This window comes from Oryzias melastigma, linkage group LG5 (genome assembly GCF_002922805.2).
Source record: "Oryzias melastigma strain HK-1 linkage group LG5, ASM292280v2, whole genome shotgun sequence".
NCBI lineage: Eukaryota > Metazoa > Chordata > Actinopteri > Beloniformes > Adrianichthyidae > Oryzias > Oryzias melastigma.
The window spans coordinates 31,603,092-31,614,369 of NC_050516.1; the positions used below are offsets into that span (position 1 = coordinate 31,603,092).

At 31.6% G+C, this 11,278-nt stretch overlaps 1 protein-coding gene across 2 annotated transcripts in view; it reads left to right on the plus strand.

The window, feature by feature from the left end:
• The first annotated feature begins 4,635 nt into the window (after nucleotides 1–4,635).
• rad18 (RAD18 E3 ubiquitin protein ligase) overlaps nucleotides 4,636–11,278 on the plus strand; it is a 59,533-nt gene continuing 52,890 nt past the window's right edge. Inside the window, exon 1 of one of the 2 annotated variants that reach the window (XM_024271150.2) lies at nucleotides 4,636–4,836. In XM_024271150.2, the coding sequence (XP_024126918.1) occupies nucleotides 4,786–4,836 (51 nt within the window). In that variant the 5' untranslated portion in view covers nucleotides 4,636–4,785. The remainder of the gene's footprint in view (nucleotides 4,837–11,278) is intronic. The other variant, XM_024271149.2, reaches the window with a different exon arrangement.

Sequence of the window (11,278 nt, forward strand, 5' to 3'; positions counted from 1 at the left end):
AAATTGAAAAATGCATTTTCAAATTGCATGATGAATTTGCAAATTGAATTGTCAATTGAAAAATGCATAATACTTTGAATTATGAGCTAAAAAAACTTCCATACTTCTGATCATCCTTTGTAAACATTTATCAGAGAACATTAGTATTGCTCAACATACAGAGTTTTTCTCTTAACTCCAGAACAATTTTTCATCAGGACTGTCTCTCTGTCTCTCTGTCTATCAAAAGAGTGTCATTAGCATTTTCTTAAACTTCAAGAGCTGTTTTTGTTGAAATTTGTTTTCATGAATTTCCTTTAAATAAAGCTGAACTATTTCCCCAAATGCTGCTCCTGACCACACGATTCTTCATCTGCATTATCATAATGTCTTCTCCATGTGAGTACCGGAAAATAAATCACACATTGAATCCAAAAAGAGCATCATAGGTAATCATCAACCACACCAGACCAGTAATCCAGCTTTTAGAACTTTTAGAAACCCTGGATTTAATAAATGGAAGGAAAAATACCCGGTAATGGCTTTAATCTGTAATGAGATTCTGGTAAAACTGAGAGTCTCACAGGCATTCAATTCATCATGTCATCCTGCTAATACAGGCATGTACTCCTGGCTGGCGGAGTATCCGATGATTAAACACTCCTGCTGTCCAAACCCATCAGAATGTCTCCACAGAGGGCTGGAAAATGACAGGAGCTGGTCAAACTCCAGCTGACACCAGCAAATGTAAAACAGACAGCAAGGATTTTCCCTGCATGCATCTGTGTCCACACTACTGATAAATCAGTCCTGATAATTCTGTTTTCTATTCATTCTATTTCGATTCTATTTTATCTTTTTACATTCTGAAACCCTCCTGTATGGAATGACCAAATGTACAAACACACCGTTCATTCTTCCTTTGCTTCCTTCTCTCTTTTGGTCCAAAGTTTTCTATGTGGAAAAATATGAAATTTCCCGTTTTTAACATCTAAAGTTGCAGTCTGGTTGACAAAGAAGATTTATTTACGGTTGCAAGTGGACGTTCTGTTCTTGCATGTTTAATTCTCTGCTCGAATTTGCTTATTTCAACATGATTTGTGACCCTGACGTCTGGCTGTGGATGAGCTTTAGATGATGTCCTTGGATAATAACTTTGTGTTTGCTTATTAAAACATTGTATAACCATTTGTATCATATTTGATACACATAATTCTGAGACCCCCCATCTCATCAGCATTATCAAAACTTTCCTTAAAAACCCACTGTATATGACTTTGTCCATGTTTTCTGCTGTGTAGTGCATTATCATTCCACTAGAGGCAGTAGAGGGGCTTTTCCTGCTCATTTCAAAATGGCTGCCCCCGTGACATCTCAAAAACAGTTTTGGAGGGAAAACGTTTTGCTAGTTTTCAGCACTTCAGGTTGAGATTAGCTCAGCTATTGTTATTTTATTTTCTTAAATGACTACTTGCTGTATTGAAAAAAATATAAATTTGTTGATAATTAATTATGTATAACATTTTCACCATGTTAAAAATGTGTGGATCAAATTTGAGACAATGCCTAAATAAGGTGCTTTTTTCCCCCCTAAATAATATTTTTTTTCCAAGCCACACAACGTATCATGACTGGTATTTAAATATGGAGAAAAAAAAGAATTTTCTGTCAATTATTTGATGAAGTGGGCTTTACAGGGTTAACTGCTGTAATGTTGTCCACACTCTGAGTTACTTTGTCGGTTTTTATCTAGTTTTAATCTGCAACCTGTTTTCTGTAATGCACTATTTTTTAACGTGAAGTGAGTCATCTTTGTATAATGAAGAATTTTGTAATACATTTTTCTATCTCAAATAATTAATTTTACAGATTTACAGCACATGTGTCAAAGTCAATAATTTAATATTCTCATTAAAAAAAGACACTTTGTGCAGATTGTATTCAAAGAATTATGATAATAAAAAAGTAATAATTAAATCATCTTTCTTTGCTAATGGAGTAAAATCTAAATATTCTCATTTAAAAAAAAAACAATTACCGGTAGTGCAAATTGTATTTATTAAAGAATGATTATAGAAATAGAAAAAGTAAAAAGTAAAAATCATCTTCATTAGTTAATGGAGACAAAAATCAAAATATTCTAATTTAAAAAAGACATTTGTGCAGATTGCATTTCTGTTTTTTGCATTTTATTTCTAAAATTTGATATTTCTAATGGAATTTTGGTTCAAATTTACCAAAGAACTTTTTGAAAATGAAATGTCCAATGCTTTATTTATCATTTTGATTAAGTTACAGAATGAGCGGTGTTGAAGAAGAAAATGGAAACGCCATTTGGAGAATCGCTTTTTCATTACATTTAAGAGACATATAATGCATTATGGAAATGAAAAAAACATTTCCAGTATTGACTTTTATTTTAAATTATGAGTCAAAAACGCTTCCATAAAAGAGGGAAAGTCTTTACATTATTGTAAAGTGTAGTTCAGAATTTTAACAGACTATAAATGCGTGATGATAATATGACTATTTTTGTTAGTCATAAACAAGAATATATATATTATATATGGAAATCAATATGCAAAAAACAAGCTCTCTCCAGAGACATTTGAACTGAATTCACTCTTGGTATTACTGTAATATACCAATCATCTCATCCAGGGGTCTGCAACCTTCAACACCAACCAAAACCCAGTAGGAGCCACAAAGTCTTCACTCAGCCTTTAGGAAAATAAGATTCTGGTTCATATTTATACTTTTGCTACTGACATGATACATTTAAATAAACTATTTTGCATATATATAAACATAAGCCTGAAGAGAAAAATAGCTTTAAAAAAATGAAATAGTTTTGACAGAGCTTTACATGACGTCCTTTCAAAATAAAAGACAATGGAGCAACTACAGTAGGAAGTGGAAAGTCATCAATGATAATAGAAAAAAAACTGTTTATTTAAATGTTTCTGATGCATTTCAGCCACAAATTCATAAATATATCCAACTAAAACTAAATCAGAGATAATAAAGTGACCCCTACCATGTCATAAAAACACTTTAAATCCTTGAATTTGTTAAAATAATGAATATCTGCTTTATAATCCAGTAGGTTATAACTTAACGTAGTTTTAATTCTGGTTGTGCTTATTAATAATAAATTGATTTTTTGTGATAAATGAAGCTCAAAATGATGTCCAAATGTGTCAGTATGACGTTGATAAACTACAATGGATTGATGGAGAATGAAGGCTTCTGTCCTTCAACTTTTTGTGAATGAGTTGAAGAAAGTTTTAGTTAATTTACTTTTTTTTTAAACTTTAGCACTTACATACTTTTTCCTTTACTTAAAAAAACATTTTATTGTAACCATAGAGCTACAATTAAGGGGTATAAGAGAGCGAGAGCCCTGATCTCATCCAATACAAAGAATTCCAGGTCAGTATTTGAGTCTCACCTACTACTGCAATGCATTTACATATCTTATAAATGTGAGTTTTGATTGTATTGCATATAAAAAAGATGTCTCATTTAAATGTCAACAATTCTGTCTGGACTTTTCCTGGTCTTCCTGTGGTTTTTCTCTGGCTGGTCCGGTTTGTTGGCTTATCATGCTGACTGATGATTCTAAATTGAGTGTGACAGTACATGGTTGTTTGCCTCATTAGGTTCTGTTTAGCTCTGTGATGGCCTGCCAACCAATTCATTTCCGTTTATTTATAAAGAACTAAATAACAGGCATGATCATCTCAGGACGCTGTACAAAAAAATCTAGAAAAACATATAATTAGGACAAAAAGACAAGTAATTTTGGGATAGTTATGTTTTTACTTGAACCAAATCCGGCTAATAGAACCAAATTGTAAAACTTTTTGTTTCTTCAATTATGGCTTGAAGGAAATATTAAAACACCCTTTACAAGAGCCTATTGAATCGTGTGTTCTTAAAAGTTTTAGTCACACTCTGATCAACTTTTGATCTATTTTTCAGGGTGTTTAAAAATGTATAAAGTTATATTTAAGACTTAAATTTGTTTTAAAAACATTTTCCCATTTATGATTCAATATTAAAATCTGGAATCCAGTATGACAATTTTAAAATAAAAATATTACATAAAAAAATACATTGAATTTTATGAATTTTTGATGTCAGAACTCAAATGACAGTGCATTTTGCAAATTACAATTCTGTATGCAAGTTGACCTCATATTTTAGAAGTAAATGTGCAATTAATTTAAAAAAAAATACATTTCAATACAAAGCTTTCTTCAAAGTGCATTAATTTCATTTTAAAATAACATAAACTTTATAGCGTAGTAAAATGTCATGCTCTTTTTTATTGAAGTAATATATATATATATATATATATATATATATATATATATATATATATATATATATATATATATATATACACTTCCATAAAACAGAGTTTGGTCATATCAGAATGGATCTTTAAGGCATTTATTGTCAGGAAAAAGGGTAGGAAAAAACTGTTCATTATTCCACTAGCGTACTCTGAAATGATTTTTTGATAAAAAAAAAAGAAAAAAAAAGTTTATTTTTATTCAATAGTTCATAAAATATTGTTTTTAAAAAAGTATAAACTTCAATTAAAAAAAAAAAAACTTTATTCAAAGCGAGTTGTTTTACACAGACAAGCCAGAAACCAGGTGGCTGTGAACGCAACACGGAAGTTCCGCTGTGACGTCACTGTCGCTCTTTAGAGCGGGACTGGACGACAGAAACAAACGTCGTGTGGAGCTAACTTCAACAGAAACAGACACATCCGAAGCTCGTTCGTCCTAAACGATGGCTCATCACATCGAAGCGGATCTACCGGCCAGTCTAGCATGTTTGAAAGTAAGACATAGACTCCGTTTTTGGGTTAAAGTAAACCTGGTTTCGATGCTGCTGTTAGCTACAACATTAGCTAGATGCTTTGTTTTGCCGCTGGAAAAAGTAGCTTATGCAACAAATGTGTTTTCAGTCAAGTGTTTACCTTAAAACAGCTGCATATAAAAGCATGATATTGTCATTTTAGCAGCTACTTTAGTTGGAAAACTTCAGCAGATTCAAGAAAAAATAGACATGTTTTTAAAAGCAATACTAACGTTAGTCCAGATATTCACTGTTAATATTAATGTTTTGTGTATAATATTTATAATTCATATTTGGTGTATATTTAACAGACGTTTGTTGAGTGGAATCCACATATCCTTACCCCAGAATGTCACCTGTAGTTTTGATTGATTTGATTTATTGGATTATATCAAGTAATCATTGTTGACAATCACACAGATGTATCAAACTCATTTCAGAAATAAAGAAATATTAAAAGAAAAAGAAAAATTAACAAAAACAACAGTGTAATTACTCATAATCGTACATTAATATTTTACAGTGATGCATAATGCAGACTTAAGTCACGTTTTATTAATTAAATATGATCTATGATCTGAAATATGATTAACTTAGTCAAGTATAGTTTGAGTTATTGCTTGAAAATAAGACAAAAAAGGGAAATTCTTGAGTTGAGGATGGATAGAAGTTGACAAATGGATCCTCCATCACACACTGATCTAGTTTTTGGATCTGTTCCTCCACCCAAAATATTACAGGAGCCCTAAAGCCTTAATCCAACTTTAGTATTTTGTGTTTTTGTTCTTGTGATCAACATGATTTGTACAATTAAAAATGAAAAGCAGCTAAAGATGTTTAAAATCACAAAGATAAAAAAAAACCAAACTTTTATATCCCTGATTAAAGCACCCTTTTAAAATTTGTGATTGTGCATAATTCATTTTTTTTTAAATAAAGCAAAACTTGTTCTAAAAAAGGTCATGCTGCTGCTATATATTTGCTTAAACTTAAAATGTAAATAAGGCACGCCAAAATTGACATTTTCTATTGTTACTGGTACTCATTTATTCTTCTTTTTGCTGCTGTCACCCTGACAATTAGTACTACTAGTTGTTTAGAATCCAGTGTAAAAATATGTTTTTGCATATAAACAACATTTCAACTTTCTTTCAGAACAGTAGCTCAATGCTGTGGTGTAGTAACTTCAAAATATTTAAAAATCTTACCAAATAATACATTGAATTGTAACAGAATACCTCCTTATTTATTTAAATGTTCATAATTCATATTGTACACATCAGTTTTAACATTAAAAATGTATTTAAAGCAGTATACAACTATGAAAAGAAAAAAAACACTATTTTGTAAAAAGCAGGATTACTAACTCTGCTGAGTTATTCAGGAAACGGGTCTGCAACCTGAGGCTCCGGTTCCTCCATTGTGGCTCTTTGGCTTCAAAGAAAACCTCAGACTTAAATAATTATTTAACTAATTAATTTAGTTTATATGTTTAACCTGTTAGATAGGCCTAACTGATAAAAAGGTAGTAAAAGATTCAATCTACTGTCAAAGTCGTTTATTATCAGACATAATCTTTTAGAATTTAAATACTGCTGCAGTTGAAGGATCTGATTAAACTCAGGATGTGTTTTATTTTGAAAGGAACTTATATGTGCTTCTGTTAAAAGTAAAATAAGTTAATTTTGTTATATATATAAAAAAATTCTATTGTTGAGAACATTTCAAAGCTACATTTTATAAATTAGTGGCTTAATGGCTTTAAAAACATAAATAAAATGTATTTTTCTGACTTTGAGCTGAAACTCTTCGGCTCTCGCTGAGTTTTGCTCCATATTAACTTGGATCAAATGGTTCTTTCAGCGACCGCTGCTCCAAAAGGTCCATATATAGTAACTCATTTGTTGATATTTTAGAACTGATGTTTAGTATGAGTTCTTATAAACTATTGTTGTGTGTGGAATCAGTTTAATATTCCTAAAATCTTGTAAATATAGCCTGAACTCCCATATAATCTAGGAAAAAAAAATAATTTTTCGTAAATATACTGCAGTGAATGTATTTTTGTGACAAAAGGATGTTCATTTTATCCTTAGAAGTTGCATCCTATAATTTATATGTAAAAACTAAACTAGGAGATCAATTAAAATAGACTTTTTTTATCGTAAGATAACTCCAGACTTTCACTTAAAAACTGGACATGAAATAAGAGATGCTTTAATGATATTTCAGGCCTGATACAGTCAAATGTTCCCCGAATCATAATTAATTTTATACTTGAAAAACGTTGGAATGAGTTTCTTGAATAATAGGAGAAATTGACTCTTTAAAACATCTGGATGATGTCTGGATGATAGATGGAAATCAGCGGTCTCCCCATTTTATAAGATATAATACAGAAATGAGATAATATTTATGGTATGTAATTCAGATCATTTCTGCGACCATTATAACTTTTTCAATTTTATAGTCTCTAGATTTAGGGGTTGGTAGTTCAAGTACAACAGCAGAATATTTTCTTAGAATGAGATCATTGAAGACTTTTGGGATCCCTCTGAACGCTCGACTGAAATCAGTGAAAGAGCAAATGAAGTGAAAATTCTCTACATTACATAATAAAGGAGCAGCCAGCAAGTTTAACTTATAGACTGAAAACTTTCCTCAAACACTGACTCACCCAAACCTAAGAATGTACTGTTTTAGATTCGTGCTGCCACAAACGATTATTCTGATAGTCGACTAATCGGGTCATGCGCAAACTGGATGTTAAACACACGTTAGCCATCATTAGCTTTAAACTAACTAAAAATTAGATTTAAAGGATTAGCTGCGATAATGATAGTGGGAATGCTGTAAGCTGAATTTGGACGCTGAAGATGGTAGTGCTGATAGCTGAAGATGCTGAAGTTGATAGCTGAAAACGCTGAAGCTAATAGCTAAAAACGCTGAAGCTGATAGCTAAAGACGCTGAAGCTGATAGCCAGCTAAAATATTAGTTAAATGTGAAATTAGTCTTAAAAACTGAAAAAAGTCCAAGTTAGCCAAAACAACTATCATGCAGCTGAAATCCTAAATTAGCTAAAATAGCTAGCGTGTAGCAAATATATTAGCTAAAATCCAAATTAGTCTAAAAAACTGAAAAAAAAATCCAAAATTAGCCAAAACAGCTGGCATGTTGCGGAAATATTAGCTAAACTCCAAATTAGCCTAATAAATTGAAAAATCCAAAATTAGACAAAATACTTAGCATATAACTGAAATATTAGCTACATTACAATTCATTCATTCAGTCCTCTTCCCGACCGCTTCTTTCCTGTCGGGGTCGCAGGGGTGTCAGAGTCTAACCCGGCTGCTGACGGGCGAAGGCGGGGTTCACCCTGGACAGGCCGCCAGTCTGTTGCAGGGCCTCACATTGCAAAATAGCCTAGAAAACAAACAAAATAAAAGCCTAAATTAGTCAAAACAGCTAGAATTTAGCTGAAATATTAGCTAAACTTCAATATAGTCTATAAAACCTTAATAAATGCCAAAATTGTCCAAAAAGCTATCAGAATGCCATTATAACTTTTAACTTTACTACACTCTGACTCCATAAAATACAAAGTAACAACAAATCGACTATTAAATTAGCTGTCGACTGTTTTAATAGTCGATTAGTCGACTAATCATGTCAGCCCTATTCTAGAATATTCTCTTTCAATGCTTTAATATGGATTTGAGTTACCTGCTTGGGGATCAATGATTAAAAAAAAAATCTAGTTTTCATGTCGATCAAAGAACTCCCTGATAAATAAATAGTTTGTTCAAACCAAGTTTTTGAAAAACCTCCTTGTGATCATTATAATAACTTCTAAACTCCAGCAGGAGTGGAGAGGATCTAGAAATGGCAAATTTGGTCTCAGGAGAAGCAGACCTCAGAATTTGGAGAATTTGTTTCAACTCTCAGAGCTACAAATGCAAGAAGATGGTCTACAAATGGAGCATCTTTGAAAGTTCAGGCTCCCTGCCTTATTTCACGATGTTCCCTCGCTCTAAGCTCTTGATGGGTCGGACATTTCCATCACAGGCCACTAAGTGGTGGGACAGACTTCCTCTTAGGATAATACACTTTCAACATTTGAAACCGTGAGAAAACGCTCTGCAGGCTCAGAAACGTCCACAGTCTAGCTGTGAGGAGAAACCATCAGACTGCCGTGATGCTTTCAGGAACATGTTTTCAAGGACCCTGAATCAGCATATTCTCAGGAGCTACTGGCTTTCTGCAGTGAATACAGACATATTTGGTAGCCTCACTCGTTACGTGACTTAAGAAATCCACACCACTTTGACACGTCTGCCTGAAACTCTCAAACTCACAGCCAAGTTTCCTCTAATGGAACCTGGCAACTTGATTCCATTTATTACAGACCTGTCAAGAAGCGCCGATTCCAGATTTTCTGGTGTGGAATAAAATGGTTCTTTTGACCATAAAATATTTTAATACTTTTAGCTACTTTCTGTCTTTCAGTAAAGATTAAGTTGGGAGTTATACGCTTTCTTTCCTTTTTTCTTGTTTTTTTTTTTTTACATAAGCAAAGACTAAAGCTCATTTCAATCTGAATTTAGTGATAATTGAAATTCTTATTGTGCATTTTAGCTGCAGATGTAACGTTTCTTACACAGTCTTGTCAAAGTTGGTTAAAAATGAGAAATTATACACTTTTGGAAATAATTGCTGCCACTAAAGGAAAAGTTCTTTGATAACTATTCAAATTGTCGTGTATTTTTGAGCATTTCCTAGATTAGATTTCCATAAATGATGTAAATCCAAATGAGATTTCATCTACATCAGAGGAATGCAACCTTTACCGCTAAAGTCTAGTTTATTCCCACCGAGAGTCACAAAATCTCACTTTATCGTTTAAAAATGCACATTTTTTATGATTTTTTCAAAACAATAATTTATTTATGAATCCAGTTTTTAAATACTGCAATAATTGAATTACAACTTGTGTCTATATGTTTCTATTTATTACAGTTGTAACTTATTTTACTTTTGACAGCAGCACACAAAAGTTCCTTTCAAAATAAAAGCTTTATTTGAAATTAAAAATGCAAGGCAGTCAAGCATTAAAGTTTTTATCTTTATAATTTTGGTGTGCTTTTCTCCTTTTAATCTAAAAAAATTTAGACATTTTTGTTGAATATATTTATTAAAAAAGCAACTTAAAACATTTAGAATAAACTGAGCTTTTTATTGAAAATCTACAACTCTAAATCATTTTAAACCACATTTGTTCAAAACTTTAACCACTTTAGTGTAATTTACCAAAATAAAAATACTTTTAGGGACTTTTATTTGACTAACTATAACTTAAAAATTCAAAATTGAAGAAAAAAATGCAAATTTCTGACAGTAAATTTAACTTTTTGTGCTTAGATGCTTGACATGTAAAAAATCTAAACAGAAATGACAAAACTTAACTAACCAATCTCTTATTAAAATCAATCATTAGCATGTTTCCTCAAAGCTAAAGAGCCACAATAAATGGATAAAAGAGCCACAGGTTGCTGACACCTGATGTAAGTAGATAAAAAACATGATTAATTAGGATAACAAACTTATTAGTTTGAAACTTTAGGAGTTCAGAACTTGAAGCTACTGAGATGTCTGACCCCAGATTGACCTGGCCGACAGGCTAACCAAACTTTTCCGTCGTCTTCCTTTACGACAAGCAAAATGAAACTTTTACATTACGATCCAAGTTGCAGATAATTGTTGATTCATTAATTACATCATTAATGTGGAACTCATTTTCATTCATACATTTCTTACCACAGCAGCGGTCAAAATTGAAAACTTCTATGAAGTAATTTTAATAAACAAGTAAAAATAAAGCAAATATAAAATAGGAAAAAAACTACTATTTTCTTGTTATATAAGTGATAATTAGTCATGTGAGAAAGTTTAGTGACTTTAGCTTTAACATCTTTAGAGCTATTGAACATTTTTAACCAAATTTGATTCCTGTCCTCATTTAAAACTCTTAAAAATAAATCCTGACTTTGTTTTAGCATAAATTTGAAGATGAGCGTTCATGACTAGCTGATATTATTATTATTTTTCATTTATTCGTTTTTAATTTTTTTTTTATTATAAGATTCTTTTTTTTTACTTCTTAAGACATCACGTTTTCAGTTTTATTACTACTTTAGGTAATTTTCTTAACTTTTACTTCTCTGTCAGATAAATAAAACATCGGGGGACAAAGTCAGATTTCGATCGCGTCATCAACCGCGTGATCGGATCGGGACATCCCTAATTGATTCTTTACTATTTCTCCAGAACTTATAATGCTAGTGTTTGAGAATGTCTACAGCATGATTATTTTGTCAAAATTTTGTCTCACTCTTGGTGTTAAAGTTTTATTAGTTAATATTTTTA